At 42.4% G+C, this 19759-nt stretch overlaps 1 protein-coding gene across 3 annotated transcripts in view; it reads left to right on the forward strand.

Moving 5' to 3' along the window:
- The window catches only part of COL5A1 (collagen type V alpha 1 chain), a 252466-nt gene that overhangs the window by 194116 nt on the left and 38591 nt on the right, over positions 1-19759 (forward strand). For all 3 annotated transcript variants that reach the window (XM_048822900.2, XM_048822901.2, XM_075120566.1), the window contains exons 33-42: positions 2130-2174; positions 3233-3286; positions 4830-4874; positions 6059-6112; positions 6750-6803; positions 11222-11275; positions 13865-13972; positions 14884-14973; positions 15099-15152; positions 16717-16824. In XM_048822900.2, the coding sequence (XP_048678857.1) occupies positions 2130-2174; positions 3233-3286; positions 4830-4874; positions 6059-6112; positions 6750-6803; positions 11222-11275; positions 13865-13972; positions 14884-14973; positions 15099-15152; positions 16717-16824 (666 nt within the window). The remainder of the gene's footprint in view (positions 1-2129; positions 2175-3232; positions 3287-4829; positions 4875-6058; positions 6113-6749; positions 6804-11221; positions 11276-13864; positions 13973-14883; positions 14974-15098; positions 15153-16716; positions 16825-19759) is intronic.

The following is a 19759-nucleotide window of genomic DNA, read 5'->3' on the forward strand; positions in this document are numbered from 1 at the left end:
TTACAGTGATGATCATTCCAGGAAAAGTGAATTCATGACAAGCAGAATACGACACGGCTCATTTTAGTAGACTTAAAAACAGACTGACTCCAAACATGCTCTAGCACCTGTTTTGATGGTTAATAAATGCCAAATAAGTGAAGTCAAGATGGTGGAATTTGGGCTGAAAACCTCAAGTAGGAATTAAGCACCTATAATGCCACCATGGGAGAAAGGTCACTCATTCTCTTCCTTCTGAATCTTATGCCCAGATATAATATTGGACCAAAATAAGAAGATTCAACCCACTGCTGTTTTGTTGATACCTTGACATTAGCCAGAACATTGATTTCAGAGAGAAAGAGCAAGGCCACCAGTTTTCTTCTAGGCACATGGTAATGGAGTTTAATATGATGCTAGATTTAGGACCCAGCCATCTCTGTCTTTTTCCTGTCAAATTTAATCATAGTCTCCTGTTGCAGGAAACTGAGTTCATCTGTCAGCTCTCATAACCCAGCTGCTGTGTCACCGCTGCACAAACAGTGCCTTAAATGACTTATTTAGCACCAAGTCTGCAAAGATGGAGAAAGGCGTGTAAACATGTGGGGTAGCTTAATTGGCTTGTGTTGCATAAAATAATTGCCTCAGTCAGGGTTCCAGCACTGCAGCTGTCATTTCTAAATATTTAACTACGCAAGTCTTACCAACATGCACTTAAATCAACCTGTAGTCTTCATGCATCTATACAATCCAGTCCACCATTGTTTAGTATTGCCTGGCGGAACTACAAGCTTTCCAGGTGCAATGCAGTAGATGCAAAGGAAAAAGAGGAGATCAGCAAAACAGTGAAATAGTTGCTGTAAGTAATTAAGTTTATTCTTTAACTTTGTTTATTTGCTATTTCATGAAAGGGACTGGCTGGTGCAAGAACCTGGTAATAGGATACTGTGTTTTTCACTACTAGGTCACCCATTCATATCTAGTCCAACAGTTATTTCCACCGGTGACTGTTCACTGGAGTGAGATGCATTGGTGGACAGAAGTCAGTCCTTCTTGGACAGATGACTGCAGCTGGTACTAACTGGCACTGTAGTTGGTAAAGAGACCAAACACTTGAATAGGCCTGGAGAATAAACTGTCCCCTGTCCTCTGAAGGTGGTCTCATCAGGTCAGGATATAGACCCATTAGCTGGGCATTTAACTACTGTTCCCTATGTTCTGCCAAAATCCTTTTTAGGGGCCTGATTCAAAGTGGATTCACTTTGACATCAGTGCCCTAGAGAAAGGGGAGATACAGCTAGAGCTGGCTGCAATTTGTTTCATGGACAAATGCCCTTTTTTAATGACTTTTTTCATTTAAAAGATTGTCAACATTTTTCATTTTTTAAACGAAAAAGTGCCTTTTTTCATCAACAGTGTTACCTGAGCGTGTTAGAAATGTTTTGATTGGTAGATTTAAAAAGTTTTATAACTATTTTGATAACATTTGCAATATTTAAAAGCAAAAAGAAGCAAAAAATTGATGAAAAGCAAATTTTGAAAATTCCAATTGGAACCTTTGAAACAATCCTAAATCAACCCATTTCAAATACTTTGAAATGAAAACAGCTTTCAGATGTCAACATGTTTTTGTAGAAATGGGTTTACATTTCTTTGACCAGCTCTAGAAATAGCTGTTCCTCTGAGTTTACCTGTTTGTTATGTCATTGTAAGCATGTGAAGAAAGACTCTTGTGCAGGAGAAATTTTTTTAAAAAAATCCTGTATCCTTCTGTGAAAGATAATACCCCCCTGTACAGCAGAATAGATTAGAGAGGAGAAAAACAGATGTTCTACCCGCCAGTTCCAATTATCATGTCAAGTTTCATCAGAGCATTCACATTACAATCTAGCCTGTTCAAACATCACAAAAGGCAAATAAATGTAATTTGAGGTTTCAGACTGCGTGACCCTTTTTTTCCTTTTATCAAAAAACAAAAATCAGAAGGAAAGTGCATCTCAGAAGCTGTTGGGGCCCATCTTCTGCTTGTTTCCTGTTCAGTGAACCCCACAGGTGTGTTCACTCCATGCAAGCTCGGCCATTGAATGAATGTTGCAGCACAGCCATAAATGTTGTGTAGTTGGTTACAGACTTCTTCTCTTTGATTCCAGGGTACGCCTGGCAAACCAGGTCCAAGGGGGCAACGAGGTCCAACGGTAATCATGCATTTTTCCTAAAAATACCTTTCAAAGGCATGTTTCTAAGACTATAAATGTGGGTGGAAGAATTAGATAGGTGCCCTAATTCTAGTGAAAACCATTAGGAGTTAGGCACCTTTGTGTCTAGAAATCTCCCCATAGTGGAAGACCCAAGCCAAAACCTGCAACTGGGGGTGTTTAGAAATATAGATCTAGATCTGAATTTTGCTAACTGCTTCCTGTCCATAGGAAAGGCCAACCAAAACCAAACCCTTAGATTTTAGGAAAGTTTGAAACCCAGGTATCCAAATGTGGTTCATCTCCCACTTAAAAATATGAAACATACACTGTGACTAGATCCTGAACTGATGTCAATCAGTGGGTGAAATCCTGGCTCTGTGGAAGTCAATGGGAGTTTTGCCATTTACTTCAATGGAGTCAGCCTTTCATCCAATGTCTTGAGTGGACATGTGTTGATTGTATAGGCTGAGGATATGAACGAGCTTAATTCCCGCCTTGATTTTTTCTAGGATGTCTGTCAAATGGAGATGGGCCAGAACTGCAATATTTTTAGCCTAATTCCTCTCTTTTTCCTTTCCCTCACCTCCCATGAACATTGATGGTTTGGTTAGAATGGAACCCAGATCCAAACCATTATAGCGAGTGTATGTAACTGAAATCTTCTGACCCAAACCCTGCACGTTTTACACATGTGAGTCATTGCATTGAAGTCTGTAGAACTATTCCTGTGAATAAAATGAGCAGGATTTGGCTCTTTAGTTGATTTTGATGGTTTGGGGGTAGTGGAACCTCGGCCTGGCTTTTGCTTCGGTAAATTGACTAACTGAGATTTTACCAAAGTCAGATCAGTTTTCTTGGCCCATGCTAAGGTTTTTATCTAGCAAAGTATTTGAGCTCATGAGTCATCCCATTGATTTCAGTGGGACTACTCATTGTCTTAAAGTTACTCATGTGCTTCCCTTCTATGCTAGATCAGGGCCTGAGAATCAAAATATCACTTGTGCAGCAGGAAGTGCTGGAACGTTAGGTGACTTGTTCATTTGTGTCTTTTTAAGGGTCCACGTGGTGAAAGAGGTCCGAGGGGCAGCACTGGAAAGCCTGGCCCTAAGGTAGGTTTTAGGAGACTGAGTGTAATTGAAAATATAATTGTGTTTTAAGAAATAGCTGTGGATAAAATTTCTGGTCCCATACTATCCATATTCCTTTCCTCCTGAGAAAATGTTCCACTATGAAAGTCTAGAGTAACTAACAATCATGACCCAACCAAATGTCTCCGGGTCAGAGACTATGAGCCGGGAATCCTGGGTTCTATTCCCAGCACTGCCACTGACCCAAAAATGTGACCTTGGGCAAGTCATGTAAATTGCCTTCATTTCTCCATCTGTAAATGGGATGATAATACTCACCTGCCTCACAGGGTTATAGGAAGACTTAATTAATTTGTGTTATTAACTCATGTTGAAATTATTTGCGAGAAAGCTAAATAGAAGTGCTATGTAGTATTATTACTTAATGCTTCTTTTCATAATAAGCAGAATTTGTCAGCTATTCACTTCGTTATTATCTGATAAAAATTCTTTAAAAAACAACACACCAGCATTCTTATTTTGCAGTCTTGAGGTGGGCAATAACACTCCTTAACAACAAAATCAGGCTTCAGATTGTTAGTCCGGGCCCCAGACTTCAGCTGGTCTTAAACGCTCGTCTGGAGGGACGTTGACACCTTACCCGACACACGACTGTAAAATGAGTGTAAGGTATCTTGATAGTTACGGACACCTGAAAATGTTACTGGCTCACACTGTGGTGGGGGAAGAGTGTGTGCCTTTAGTGCATGAACTCAGTTCCTTCATGAGCTTTTATTCCCCCACGGTGAGATTCACCCCCATGCTGAGAACCAGCCCAAATCCTACTTAAGCCTTTCTGTGAGGACTTAGGTAGAACTTCAGGGGATGCATAGACCTTTTACTGGCCCCTCTAGAAAGGAGCAGATTTCACCGTAGGGTAACAGGAACCACTTCAGATGACCAAAACTGTAGAAATCTTTAAACAAAACAGTGCTGTTTATGAAGATTGATGGTCTCCGATTGGCTGGCATACACAATACACATTGTTCTCTCAGCCAACCAGGAGTCAGAGGGTCAATTACACCCTGGGCAAGCCACTCTGCTGTGCCAGAATCCGCTAGATAAACTGATTAAGTGAATATCAATCGCTTGGCATAATGGAAATAAAGCCTTTGTAATGAAACATTGTCACAGCAGCACTGGCTGCTTTAAAGATAAAAATGTCTTGGCTTCGTGTCAACATTAATTTTTGATAAGTACCTCGGCTTTGCCGCAGCATTTATCTCACAGAATGAGACTATTATCTGGTAGAAATCACCTAAGCCCACTGGCATTATCTATTCTATATTTGTATTCAGAAATGCGAGGGTTCGGAGGGGGCCAGCCAGGGGGGAGGTGAATCAGTCTGTTGCTCATTTATTATAGGCCATTGTTTCCGATACAGTTTTATTAATATATGGGGAGGGGGAGAGAGGATCATGGACAGAAGCTGAGTGATTGCCCCATTTCGCCTGGTGCCGTTTAGGATCTTTGTGTGAAGTGGCTGAAATGATGGTTAATACCATGTTTTATTTATTCTTAAAAGGGCAACTCTGGTGGTGATGGGCCCCCTGGTCCTCCTGGCGAAAGGGTAAGATAAGCCAGATGTGGCTACAGCAGAAACAACTGAAATGGCTGTTCCTTTAGCAAAGAAGAAAAAGCATGCCTAGAACAGGCAGTCTTTAACCACAAAACTGATCTTGGGTCCTGCCAGTACCTACCTGAAACTGGGATCTGTGGACATCTCACCAAAAGTCATTCAAAAATGTGAAATTCTGGTTAAAAATATTTCAACCCTGTGCAGGCAGCCAACAGAAAGCCTAGGTACCACTTAAATCCCACTTGTCCCTTCAAGACAGGGCTGAAGTGAGACTTCAGCGGTGTATAGTCAGGGTGCCAGACTCTGTAGGGATGAAGGTCACCCATGGTGAAAAGGAAGAGGGAGGAAGACCTATCCACATTCGTCTATTAACCAAGTTGGGCTCTAGTTCTGTGGAGGCATGGCACCTTTAGAATTCCTGTGTCCCTTTTCCAGGTGATCATTACAAAGTATAGCTCAAGAACAGTCCAAACAATAGGGGAGTCTTGTTTTTTTTCCTTTGTTTCTACGTTCCTGCCCGTAAATTGTCTATTTGCCAGGGGCAAAAACAAAATTGCGTTCATCTTCCTCACATAAAACAATGTCTCTATTCTTTAGTTACATACCCCCAACTTTGACATTGTGTGTGAGCGAGTGGGGCAGGGAGAGAATTGTTGATGACAAGAAAAAAAGTCAAGAGCCAAACTGAAACCTGTAAACATGCTGAATTACTAGAGCCTAGAAGATATTCTATACTCCCCAGTTAAACTGTTGCAGAGAGTAATGGCCCTAAAGTCACAAGACCAATTTGTTTTTGTAAGTCTTTTCATAACATGTTTGAGATACAGATTTTGGTAACTCCTATCTACCTTCCACATCAATCATGGTGGGAAAAGATCTCATTGCAGAAATGCGAGGAGGTAATCAATAGGCCTAAAGACCCACTTATCATTTACAGCCCCTTTTCCAGTTAGACCAAAGGCTTTGGTACTTTTGCCCAGAGGTATTTTTCATTCATGCACTCCCTTTAAGGGACAAGTTTACTCAGTTACTGTATGTGTGTTATTGATATTTCTTTGGTTGCAGGGCAAGTGCTACATGTCTCTTGTCAATTTGCTTTCCAAACTCTTGAAATAGTTCACAATAAAATGTGTGTTACATCTAATGCACTTTTACTGGATTATTTTGCATCCCAGGGACCGCCAGGACCTCAAGGACCAACTGGATTTCCTGGACCAAAAGGCCCCCCTGTAAGTAACACTCCTTCCAGAATGAGCAAAGAAATGTGCTGGGTGTTTTCTATCCAGCTGCTATCGCCTTCACGAATTCAGTCTTAGCTTCTTCACTGACAAGTGGTTACATACCCAATAAAAGGCATTTGAGAGGCACCCGTTTTAATAGCGCAGCAGTTTCGGATTTTAACTCACCAAACAAGGTGCTACTAGTAATATACAATCCACTCCCTAAGGACTCAGTAGCGTTTAAAAACCATCAGCCCTCTCTCTGCATCACCTTTACTCCTACAACAGCGATGTGCCCAGAGAAGCTCTTTTGGGAGTTGATTTCCTTGCCTCGGGTGGAGTCAGGACTATTCTCCACCCTTTAATCCAAAGGAAGACTCTCCATTGGATTCACCATCTTTGGAGGGTCTGTGAAAAAGGGCCAGCTCTTGCAAGGCTCTGAATGAGGCCACATCCCATTGAAACAAATGGGAGTTGAGGGTATTCGGCATTTTGGAGGACTGAGTCCAAACACATGAGCAGATCTGATTCCATCCGGCGGAGAGCGTTGGTACCACTATACACACACCAACCAGCATGGTACAATTTAACAGGGTACTATTGGAAACCTGTTCAAATTCCTTGTCATTCTTTTTTTCTTCTTTAGGGTCCACCAGGGAAGGATGGATTGCCCGGTCACCCCGGACAGAGAGGTGAAACTGTAAGTAGCTGGAAACCTTGGGTAGATCATTAGTCCTGAGTCTGTCTTGCTGGTTGGTTCATCTAAACCCTTCTGTGTAGCTGAGGAGATGTTGCCACATGTTTTATTCCAATGGTTTGTGTTTCTTCAACTACATGGGAAGATCTATGGGAATCAACACCTTTTTGAGCAGGACAGGTCAGTCTAATGATGATTTGCATGAAGGCCACGCATTCTGCTTCTTTCTCTCTCTTTGTCCCTCCCCTCCCCCCCCATCACCCTATGTCATTCATAGAGAAGACACCAGCAAACAGATACACTGAGAGCAATCCTTCAGCTCTTACACTTTTATATAACTTGCACTTAAATCAATGGGAAATTTGCATGTGTAAGAGCTGCAGGATCAGGTAAGTGGGTATTGACTTCTGATTAGGACATTTCAACTTCCACTCTAGAGTGGTAAAAATTTATTGAGGTCATCTTTGTATCAACAGAATAACACAAGTAAGAAATTATCATATTGTTGGCACTTGCTTTTATAGTATAGGAAAATGGAGAAAAAGATGCAAAGTCATACCAGTTGGTTTCCATGCAGTCCCAATGGTCATACTCCCTCTGTAACTCCAGTGATCTACAATTCTGATCTTGCCTTTGCCACTTAAGAGGGGAAAGATAGTCTATTTCTATGGACAGCTCTTTGCTGGACTTTTATGGAAACTGTCCATGTTCTCTCTCTCTCATTACTTCCCAAATTTTAAAACGTCTGTGCTCTGATTACATTGTAAAGCTATTCCAGAGCTTTATACCACAGCTATTCTGTGATAGCAGATGTTTTAATTTGAATGGGATTCATCCTTTACGTCAGAGGAAAATATTTAACACTACAGTTGCTTAGGTCAATGGTCAGTTTTCTAAGCGCTTTTATCTGTTCTCCCACCTAGAACGCTGAGAATAAATTCTGCTTTTCCTCCTTAGTACGTCACACTACCAGTATGAAGAACTATTGCACGGCAATAGGGAATTCCAGCACAGTTTTGGTGTATGCATATCTGGAGGAAGGCTAGTCGTGACCAAAATTATTGGCTGTTTTGTCTGCTCATTTTAATCAGGAAGGTGAAATCCTGGCATCGTTGAAATCAGTGGGAATTTGGGAACTCAATAAGAAGTCTATATTTGCTGTACATGCCCGTGTATGCAGCACACTCCCATCTGCCAGCTTTAGCAGACTAATAGGAATGGCACCCCCACTGATGCTGCCCTTTATCTAAAGCAACTCAAGGGGACTCAAGACAAAGTTTTGCCCAAGCCCTCAAGATAACCGTATGCTAAATGTGGCTTTGACTCAAGGAGTGGCTCCTGGCTGTCTAGTTCCCCTGCTGTGTATTCTCTCTCTTTATATGCATACTGCTTTATCAATTTTAAAGGATTTTATTGTGCAGATGTAAGCATTGTTTCTCACCAAAGGAGAATGATGAGGCATGAAGAAGGTATGACTATATGGCTCTGTTTTCTTTGTCCTTTGGGAAAGTTTGCATAAAGGATGTTCTGCAGCAAAAATGTATATTCTTCCAATGTAACTTTTTGGATGCAGAAATTCATATCTTTCTGTTTTGCCTCTTCTTGGTGCCTTTTTTCTGCTGGTGATGATCCAACTCATTTGCTACTGTTATAATTATGCTTTCGTCAACATTGCATGCTGCATGCTAGCTGATAGACGGCCGTGTGTTTGGTATTTCATTTACGGGGAAATAAAACCTCTCTACTGAGCTTTGCATTTTTCTTCACTGCCCGTCCTGGCAGATAAGCTTTAAAAAGGCTTTGCATATTATGCATTTTCCCCCTGACTTGTCACAGAAACGTTTAATTAATTTGCCTGGCATTTGGATAAGCAGAGCAATGCAAATACTGTTCTGTGCAACGCTATACATTTATGTACAGTCCTTAAGAGTGGCTTTGGAGTGACACAAATGGTACTTTAGATCACTAAAGCTGTATTCTCAGATTAATTTAAAGGGGAACTGAAAGGTTTTGACCTGCTGAGGTTGGAAGGTGGCATTTAGTTTCCCTGACATCATCATTAATTCCAGGAGGGACACCTGAATTCAAGTAAGAGCTGCAGTCTTTACTCTGCTTGCGTCTGATGTCATCAGCTGTTGAAGAAAAAAAACAGCAGAGCATCACACTCCAAGCTTGGCATGCAAATGAAGGAAGAAGTGGCTTTCAATTAACTTGTTAAAAACTTATTTATCTGTCGTTTTCTTCATCTTATTCTGCTGATGATTTGCCTATACTAGGCAATTACTTTCAGAAAAAAACGTGTCAATTCACCTTTGACTGGAACAAGCCCTTCAGGTTTAATGTTTAATTGTATACTCTGCTAGGGGATCAAACATACACGTCACGCAAGGACCAGTTTGCAGAAGTAACCTCCAATGTTGTGCCTGGAGTTGTACAAGCCAAAGACTTGCAGGCCCATTTTTATAACTCGTGCACCAGCTCTTGCTGCCATTCAATATATACTGTACACTAACCTGGCAAGTACAGTGCTTGAATTCACAATACTTGAATTCTCAGTATTACTGCACTTGACCAAATCCATATTATTAAACTAATTCAGGTGACTTTTTTTCATTGTTGATTTGTTTCCTTATGCCATCATGAGAAAGGGGTGGGAAGTAGGAGGGGGCGAACAGAAAAGCAGATGAAATAATGGTTCCAAACTGGTAGCTGAGCTGGAGCATTCTATACCTGCATGCAAGAGATCTCAGTTCGGGTCCATATTCCACTTCCCTTTCAGCCCAGCATGCATTAGGGGTGCTGAAGCATCTTTGGATAATTGGTCATGATGTCAGGTTTAAAATTTGAGGTGTATAAAATGGGGAGAATCATGGGGATCCTTGCTCAAGCTTCAGGCAGGGACCTGGAGAAAACCCTTCTTCCACCTCAAAAAGAAAACCTGTAGAGATGGCTGAAATATTTTGCATTTTCCAAAATTTGCTGATTTTTATTTTTTGTGGGAAGTGCTCACCATTTTCCCATCAACTGCAACACACATTCTGTGGTCCTGCAAGCATCTAGAGTTGTGCTCAGTAGCTTTCTAGCATGTCAGAGTAGTGATGGGTTAAAACATATTTATCCATCTCTGTGGCAGAAGGAAGCTCCATCTAAGGCCCTTAAAAATAATGTGGGTTAATCACAAATACAGGTTACAGAATGAATGTCAGTAGTGCATCCTCTGAAGAATTACCGAGGTACCTTGTTACCTAGGAAATCTCGGAAACAGTCTTGATGGCTAAAGTACATGGAGTTTGCTCCTTAAATAACAACTTAAATCATTTGCTCCTAGTGTGAATAACGTGCGTTGAGGTCAGTGGAGTTATTTGTATCATATACTCTGTTCTGTGTCAATAGAAGTTACTTGCACGCACATGGAACACATGGCAATGTAGATTAGGAGTTTTTTTAAGCATACTTCAGAGCTGAGCTGTATTAATTTTGCTGAACAAGGGCCTTCAAAGTTTGTGAATTCGGTACTGCTCACCTGTAGAGCCCACAAGAGAGTAAGTGTCCAAGAATACCTCTGCATCAATGAAAGGAGAGAAGAATGTTTTTGCCATTTTTCAAGGGACTGCATTAAACAGCTTCAACTGGAAGCTGCCAAGATTTCCAAATATAATTTCAGAAAGACACAAAGAGAAATGTATTTATGGTTTGTTGGCAACAAATGTTGGTTAAAAAAAAAAGCAAATAGCATTTGGAAACTCAAACACAACATCCTTGTGCTACCCCATTAGAACCAGGAAGTGAAACTGACTGTAGGCAGAAAGCGAAAGGCAGCAGTCCAGTCTCAAAGCTGGGACTGAGCAAAGCACAAAACAGAAACCAACAGCATAAGGAATAGGAATAAAGGGAATTAGAATTTTAAAATTCCTTCAACTTTAATAATCTCACGTGTTATTACTAAGACCGATAAAGATTTCTTTTTTAATATCTCCTCCAGGTTCACAAATTCTGGGGAAAGTGTTTTATATGTATAAAAGTGCTTACATATATATGTAAGGCCAGATCCTCAGATGGGGTAAATCAGCATAGTGCCATTGAAATAATAAAGCTCTGCTGATTTATGCCATCTGTGGGTCTGCCCTGTATATTATAAACAACTAGTTCCTTTACTGAGTGTTTCCTCTAGGAATCACAGCCATAGTTGAAAGGGTTTGATAATCTCTTTTTCTTGTTTTGCCCCTGTGAATAAATAGAAAGATATTTCCCATCTCCTGTTTGATTTCCTCCTTTTAGTGTCTTTTGGGATTTCCATTCTTTTGTAGTTGATAGTAAGTTTTACCAGAGCATGCTGAGCTTGATACTCTCAAGTAGCATGCTGAGATTCTTGTATTACTATGTCTTGTGGCTAATTATGATTCATTTTTCTTTTAAAACAGGGTTTCCAAGGCAAGACAGGTCCTCCAGGCCCTCCAGGTGTTGTTGGCCCGCAGGTAAGAAATGAACGCAGCATTCACAGCGGTCCTGCCCTGCTCACACCTGTTGACAAACCACATCAGATTATAGACGCTCTTGTTTATCTTAGCTAATAGGACGATGAATAGAATATACAGACCAGAGGCTGGGATTTTCAAAGGGGTGCTATGGAACAGCGATAGGTATTTGGCATCCTTATGTTCCTGGTCAGACATGGTTGTGAACACCCAAACCTCTCTTTTTTTCCATTGTGTGTGAAATTTAACTCTGAAATTTTTCACTCACCAGCCCAATCAGTCAAGGCATTAGGTATCTCTCAGAATACAGCTTTTAGGAAAAACTTCCCTCGAAGTTCTGGAAAGTCGTCATGCTCTCATTCTGCTCAGTGACGTGACCAGATTTGCATCTGTATAAATGAGAGTAAAAGTCCCGGCTCTGATCTCCCTATCGCAGGTGTAAATCAGGTAATGCCAATGAAATTAGTGGAATTACACTGGTTTAAAAATTGGTGTAAGATCACAATCAGGCCCGAAATTGGCCCATTTCTCATCCTGCCTCTGGTTATAATAGACACTTGCATAGAACCATATTGTAAGATTTTAAGTAACAAAGCTTTAAAAGCAATATTGAATGGCGACACAAAATATGGCCACGTTGGTACGTTTCATGGCAATGCAACATTTCTGTTCAATGTCATCATAAGGAAATGCATCACTATTTAATGTATTCTTAAAACACTGCCCGAGTCTGCAAAACCCTTTCAGCCCTAGTGAAGTCAGTATGGCTACCTACTTGAATAAGTGTGTGCTGGATCAGTTTCTATAATATCATTTGTATTGTTAAGGTTTTAGAATGAATGGGGACTGATTATATACAAATTCTCCTTGCTTTGATTACATGGGAAGGTATTCACTGTTTAATTACATAGTAATTAACATGTCCTCTCAGATAAATGGCAAAGTTCAGTATTAAAGGGCAAGTATATGATTATCTCCATCTTCTAAAACATAAAGCAGATTGCGTGGCAATTGCACTTGGATCTATTAAGTAGAATTAGTGTAATATGCAGGACTGTGACATCACTGTTTATCATTCAACCTACAGTAAGTGTCACCCTGCAATTTATCAAGACACACAGAATCCCCTTACAATTACAATTCAAAGTAAATACATGATTCTATGTGAATCATATGTTATCAAATACCATAATTAAATGATTAATTACCACCAAGTAACATTTTTCTTCATATCAGAATCTACTTTACGACAGAAATTGCAGGATAATTACTGTGTTGTGTTCTAGTCTATATCGGTTGTTCATTCCATGCTCATTACCATTAGACCCCATGTATAGTACTTAGGTGATCAATAATTATCTTATGTAGTCATAAAGTTAATCAATTATTTATGCCCAGTACAAGAAAGACATGGCAGGGTTATCGTGCACTTTGGAAACTTTCCAATAAAACCTTAAGCATAATAATAATGTTGCACATTTATACAGCTACTTTCATTCTGAAGTGACCTAGTGTTGCACATTTATACAGCTACTTTCATTTCACACCTAACAAATGGATATACAAACTGCATAGAGATGCAGTTTTATCCAGCACTGGAATGAAGTCCCTTCCGAAGTAAAACTAAGTGTCTTATTAACGGTGCACAGTGACACTGTTAGGACAATGACGTGAAGAAAATGCTGTATCCAGCTGAAACTTCAAGGAGAATTTAGATAGAACGAAATTGCCTTATTTGGATAACAATGCAAAACAAGTATGTAACTGAAAATAAGACAAATGATAGCTGTCCGTTGTGGTCAATAAAAATACTACAACTGAGCAAAACCAAGTAGGAGCTATAGGAGCCTTCCTGCTGTTTGATTTCTAATGTTGGTGCTTGAGTAATAAGATGATGATCTGGGATGGCCCCTCTGACCTAGTTTAGGTGATCCCTAAGAGGAATGCTCCATGCATTTGATATGATGGTTTTCAGTTTTGGGTGGTAAAAGTGGCCTGAATGAATATGGTGACCTTTCAGTGCGCTTGTTGTTTCAGTGTTATAGGCCCAGGTAATGGAAATGCTGCCTTAGTGAATTAAAAGTGGCAGCTGTGGTGGGAGAACAAAAGACACACACAACGAACGACATGCTTCATCTGATTGTGTTTATTGAAGAACTCCAAGGAAATTAGCTTTTCATTCACATTGCCTTCCCAAAGACTGCACTAGCATCCCCCTAAAACATCGCTGGTGGAAGAAAAGGAGAGTCTGAAATGGGGTCCACATTTTTACAGAGATAAGCCATGCTTGGGCACTGGCATCTGCAGCTTTTCAGTCATCAGTGAGGGTTGCCAGATTTAACTGGGGCCGTCCTAAAAGTCACTGGAGATGCTGGAGACTTCCCTCACTCACAGTGCCAGTGAGCTTGACAGAATGTCGGTCCTAGCACCTCTGGGGGTGGGTATTAGCAGGTAGGCAGGAAAGGGCTGCCCATTAAAGGGGGTGGATGACTACAGCTGTGAATGGCATTCACTGATGGACAGATTTTTCTCGCTCTTTGTCTCTTGAGTATTGAACTCTTCGCTCTGTATCTTTTGGTCTTCTCTTAGGGTCCTACTGGAGAGACGGGTCCAATGGGTGAGCGTGGGCATCCAGGTCCACCGGGTCCACCAGGTGAGCAAGGTCTACCTGGCCTGGCTGGAAAGGAAGGAACCAAGGTACATTGTTGGTACATTTGATCTGACTTCATATTTCATTCAGAGCTCAGGTATGCATTGGAGCATGATGTTCAGGCAACAGGGATGGAGGAGAGGACCAGTCCTGGTTAGAATCAGGCTCATTCATTCTGTCTGAGTAATAAGTGACCCCTGGGGGGTCTGACTGGATAACACTGAGAGGTTAATTTTCAGAAGTACTGGCTTCTTTTTTTCAGGTATGATTTGTATCTGCCATTGTGCTGGGCATGCAAGTCTAAACACATACATCTCTAGCGACCTGGCTGCAGGTGCAGACTAGGTCATGAGAGCTGAAAGGGCTGAGATTTGCATTACAATGCTCTTTGGCATGAGCTGATCTGAGAACATCCCTGATTGTGAGCAAACCATATCGGGTTACATTTCTATTTGTATGAAGTTGGGATGGGCCCAAGCCAGAAACCCCAAACTGTACCACCTGTCCGCCACCTCCAAATTTTGGAGTGGCTGGACATGAACCTGGATCAGAATTTCACTATGAACACCTCTCTTGAGAATGAGCTGAACCAGAATGAGGGACCTGAACATGCCCTGAACTTTAGGAGCACAGACCTTCAAAATACAGATTCCACATCCAAACCTGGATCTGAACTCTGCAGCGCCATCCCTGTCCGTGGCTTCTGTAGACAATTAGTAGGTGTTTCAGCTGTTCATGTTTAACAAGAGGACAGTATGACACGCTGCTGATCGGTTGATCCTGGAGTCAGGAAGAATGTAGATAGATCCTAGGCTGGACGAATGAAGAGATCAGATTCAGAACAGAAGCTTAGTGTTCCAGATCCTAACAAGAGTTTGTATACCATTACATCTTGGCCAAAGAAGCCAGGCTCTTACTGATTCCAAAGATTCTAAACTATTAACCTTTCCCGTTACAGGGTGACCCGGGACCTGCTGGCCTTCCAGGAAAAGATGGCCCTCCTGGCTTAAGAGGCTTCCCTGGTGAAAGAGGTCTCCCTGGCCCAGTTGTAAGTAAAAGCTCCTCTTGTCCTTCCCACTGGAGTGATGCAATAGATAGTGTTATGTGATGCAATATACAGTACATCATATTTTCCAATGAATGATGCTGTTTCTTCTCTCTTTTTGGTTGCAGGGAGCTCTTGGGCTGAAAGGCAGTGAAGGTCCCCCTGGTCCACCAGGCCCAGCAGTAAGTATTGGCTCTTTGTCATTTATCGGCACTACCTAACACATTACAGGCCTAATAAGTAACTACTGAGGCCTAATCGCTGTTCACAAGCAGTTACCCGTTTTCCCTTTTGGTGTTAACTAATCAATATTTGGGTATCCCTTTATTTTACGAGACACATGTATGATAACTTGGTCACTGCCCTATAACTCTGTTGACCATACATGGTGTGCTGAGGGGATGAGATGGCTCAGGGCATTGGCAACATGGAGACTGAGCCTTTAGTTCTTCTTCGAGTGCTTGCTCACGTCCATTCCACATTAGGTGTGTGTGCTCACCACATGCACCGGTGCCGGAAGTTTTTCTGTCAGCAGTATCCATAGGGGAGCGGCTCTGGCACCCTCTGGAGTGGCGCCCGCATGGCGTGGTAGAAGGGCACCGCTTGCTCTCCCCACCCTCAGTTCCTTCTTGCCCCAGTGATGGTTCACAGGATGTTTGCTGCTCTTACTAACGTTGCTTCGGCTTCGTTCGTACGAACTAGAGTTCTTGTAAAGTTAGTGTACATAGTTAGTAGTTGAGTTAGTTAGTCCTTAGCAGTAGTTAGAGTTTAGTTAGTCTGTCGGGGACCTAACCAGGGAATAGGGCATGCCCCAATCCCCAGGCTTTAAGCCCTGCGATCGCTGCGAACAGCCCATGCCCATGAGCGATCCACATAGTAGCTATCTCAGGTGCCTTGGTGAAGGGCACATAAGTGATAAGTGTCGAATCTGCAAGTCCTTTAAACCTAGGACCAAGAAAGAGAGCGAGATGAGACTCAAAGCGCTCCTGATGGAGTCCAGCCCCGGAGCAGACGTCCAACTCGGCACACAGCACCCTGGCATTGGTGCGTGGTGCCCCGCCGGCAACAAGCTGGCACCGATCCCAATCCACGCCCCCAGCAAGAATTCGAAGAAGGCTGGTAGGGGACAGTCCCCTACTCCCTGCAAGGGGAAGGACAGGGCTGGGGGCAAGCTAAGACCTGTGCCGGTTGGCTCATCTCTGCCGTCAGGAAGTCAGGCCTCGGCTCATGTCGAGCGATGCAGCCCAACCCCGTTCCTTGCCTGGAAGCTTGGACACAGAGGCGGGCCTTCTCAGTGTTGCCAGTGTAGACTAGCCCTTAGTCACCAGCTTGAAGCCCACTCAGGTTTTGGCCCATTGAAAGCTATCCCAGTTGAGATTCCCTATTCAGCGCAGCCCTTCCAGAAGAGAATATTCATCATTAAACCCTTATTGCTCTGCTACATTAGCAGTAAAATGGCTTGTGCGCTTGTTCCAAGCTCTGATAATGTTTACCCAGCAACTGAGCTCCGGTGCCATCCAGAGAAGAACCCAGCCATTCCAGTGATGTTAATTAAAATTAAAATAGTCAGGATCCCTCAGACTTATAGTGCAGGATCATTGCATGGCAGTTGCACCATCACACTCGCTCTTTTACCCGCTGAGTTTTGCACTTAATACATTTTCTACATCCTAATTTTTCTCCCTCTGTTATTTTTAATACATGTGATGCCTAATGACTGTTTCCGTTCTCCTCCCCTGCCAACAGGGCTCTCCTGGTGAGAGAGGTCCGGCTGGGTCAGCTGGCCCAATTGGTTTACCAGGAAGACCCGGACCCCAAGGACCTCCAGGACCTGCTGGTGAAAAGGGTGCCCCAGTAAGTATGGTATCCAAGTTCAAGTGGGTGAATATGCCTCAGTGTGTGTGTCTCTCTGTGCCCATGCGCCCCTGTGAAAACTCCATGGCAGGCACAGTTGGGACAAATTCTCTGATTCTCTGTTTTTCATGTCTTCTATGAGCCACTTACTAAAGTGGCTCTACTAAAACCCTCTACTAAAACCCCAGGCACATTTAGCTTTCCTGAAGGCAGCAAACATGTTTCAATCTGTAGCAGTTATAGAAAAGAAAATCGAACCAACCTTTTCAACTGCTTCCCAACTCTGTACCAAGGAAGGATTTCTCTAAGGTTGTATTCTGGGAGAGTTAGTAGGTGCTAACTGGTTCTCTTGCTATTTTCTCAAAACTGGTGCAAGCAGGAGGGTAGGCCTGTGTATAGTAAATCCTGGATGACTCAGTGCTAGATGAAAGTCAAGTTGTTTTCTGTTGTCCGCAGCCTTGCCAGCTTTTCAAATCGAAATCCTGCTGCATGGGTGGTGGCAGATTTTGCCATTGTAAGCCCAGGCACTGGAACTGTGCTGTGCGTGAGACTAAACAAGTGAGGCAAGCACAGGCAGAAGAGAAAGGCAGACGCATTCCCCTCAGAGCAAGTTGCTTTAGGGAACCATCTTTAATGATTGTTTTCATTCAACGGGAGATGTAGGGCTCTGTTGAAGTTGATGGGAGTTTTGTCATTGACTTCTAGGAGAACAAAGCTATGCCAGCAGTGACTGCTTTTGAAAATCTCACCTGTACTGTAGTGGAACTATTGTCTGTCTCTCCACTTTTCTTAACCGTGTTAGACTGATGCCACAGGTGAGCCCTGCAGTAGGAATGTGATCTTGCAACGCCTTGTTGAATGTCTGTTCTACAATGTGTGTAAGGTCCAAAGGTCAGAAATGGCTTCAGGCAGAGAGACAGGGTGTGTAGATTCTATTCTCAAACCAGGTGGTGGAGGTTGAAATGACAGGGCATCACTCCTCTTGGTGAAAACCACTCTTAGGATGCTCTCCTAGGCAGTTCATTTCACCCTCAGCATTACACATGAGAACCAAACCACGGCATCTTTAATGTAGATGTTTTCTTCTCTTCCTTTTCCCATGTGTCTTTGCATTTCCTCCTTTTTTAAGACGTGCAAAAAAATCTTCTATTAAAGTCTGAACCTTAAGAAAGAGGAAAATAATTGTTGCAATCTACAAAATAGTACAGGGCTGACGGTGTGTGTTTGGATAAATACTGACCTGAATGTGGGCTAATGTATCTTAAACAAAAATGTATATAACTGAATAAGTCACCTTACAATAGTGGTGTTGTAGATAGAACATAAGAATGGTAATATTGGGTCAGACCAATGGTCCATCTAGCCCAGTATCCTGTCTTCCGACAGTGGCCAATGCCGGGTGCCCCAGAGGGTATGAACGGAACAGGTAATCATCAAGTGATCCATCCCCTGTCGTCCAGTCCCAGCTTCTGGCAATCAGAGGCTAGGGACACCTAGAGCATGGGGTTGCATTCCTGATTATCTTGGCTAATAGCCATTGTTGGGCCTATGCACCATGAACATATCGAGGTAAGCAATGAAAGTAGCAACAGCTGGTTTCATTATGAAAAGAGTGGCCAAGAATGGTCTAAAAATCCTTAGCCCTACTGTCTTGCAGCCCGGATCTTCCTCCTTCCATCTGTTTTATACATACAGTGGTCATCCTCAACTGCCCTATGGTGCCCTGAGAGCCAGAGCCTGCATACCGTTGTGCTGCCCAGAATGTGTCTCCATATGGGGGCTGAGGGTTTGGATGCCTGCAGCAGTGAGTTGATGCTGCTTGGTGCTAACACTTCACCAAGCTAAACCATGCTTGGACAACTGTCTGCTACTTCCATATAGCATGTTCACTGCAAAACCATGCTAAAGCTAGTCCAGAAGAACCAACTGGGATTATCATTTTCGTCGTTGAAAGGACAATGCCTCCTTGCACCATAGGGACTACTAAAATGCATTTCTGAAAGGAATAACTATCCTCTTCCAGATATCCCGGCAATAGTTCTTCCACTGTTCCTGCCTGAAAAGCTTAGTCCATATGTATGTGAAGTGGGATCCCAAATCCAGTTGGGGTCTTTGGGTGCTGCTGCATTATAAACATATGAAATCATAGTAATGGTGGTTTGGTTAAAACAGTCCACTTTGATGTCAAATGTTGAGTTGTGATTCAAAAATTGCACTTTTTCTATGGAGTGAGGAGGGAGAAACATTCAGGAATAGCTATCTGCTTGGATCCTACGCTACAGCATTGGGCCTCAGTATAAGAATCTACCTGATAGATGGGTGGGAAAGTAGATACATAGATAGAGACCTGAAGTGGACTCTGGCTGTGCTCCTGCAATATATTACTTTGTGCATCCACAGGCCTGAGAAAACCAACAGCTCTTTCATTCTGTAGGAATAAGTCGTATCATTCCATGTGAGAACTGGATAGTGTGTAGTTCATTATTTAAGGTTTCAGAGTAACAGCCGTGTTAGTCTGTATTTGCAAAAAGAAAAGGAGGACTTGTGGCACCTTAGAGACTAACCAATTTATTTGAGCATAAGCTTTCGTGAGCTACAGCTCACAGGCTATTTGCCTATCTCATGCCATGCCTAAGCTGCTGTGAGGATGTATATCACTGACTGTTTGCTTTTGAATCATGCTCATCACAGTCAGCCTCACGTCCAGGGAAATGGCCAAATGCTAGCCTCAAAGATTTCAGACAGAAGTAGGACATTTGTGTTGATTTATTTGTGTTATTCAAGGTGATCTTTTCCCCACTAATTCCTGCATTTGATGGTTTATTGAAAGCTTTAGCAGCTAGACCTGCAGCAAGCATTTCCTCTTGAAACGGCTTTATGAACATCTATGCTGCAAAGCATATGTATAACGTGTTATTGGAGAGATGAATATGCA

Source organism: Caretta caretta, chromosome 16 (assembly GCF_965140235.1).
Source record: "Caretta caretta isolate rCarCar2 chromosome 16, rCarCar1.hap1, whole genome shotgun sequence".
Taxonomy (NCBI): Eukaryota; Metazoa; Chordata; order Testudines; family Cheloniidae; genus Caretta; species Caretta caretta.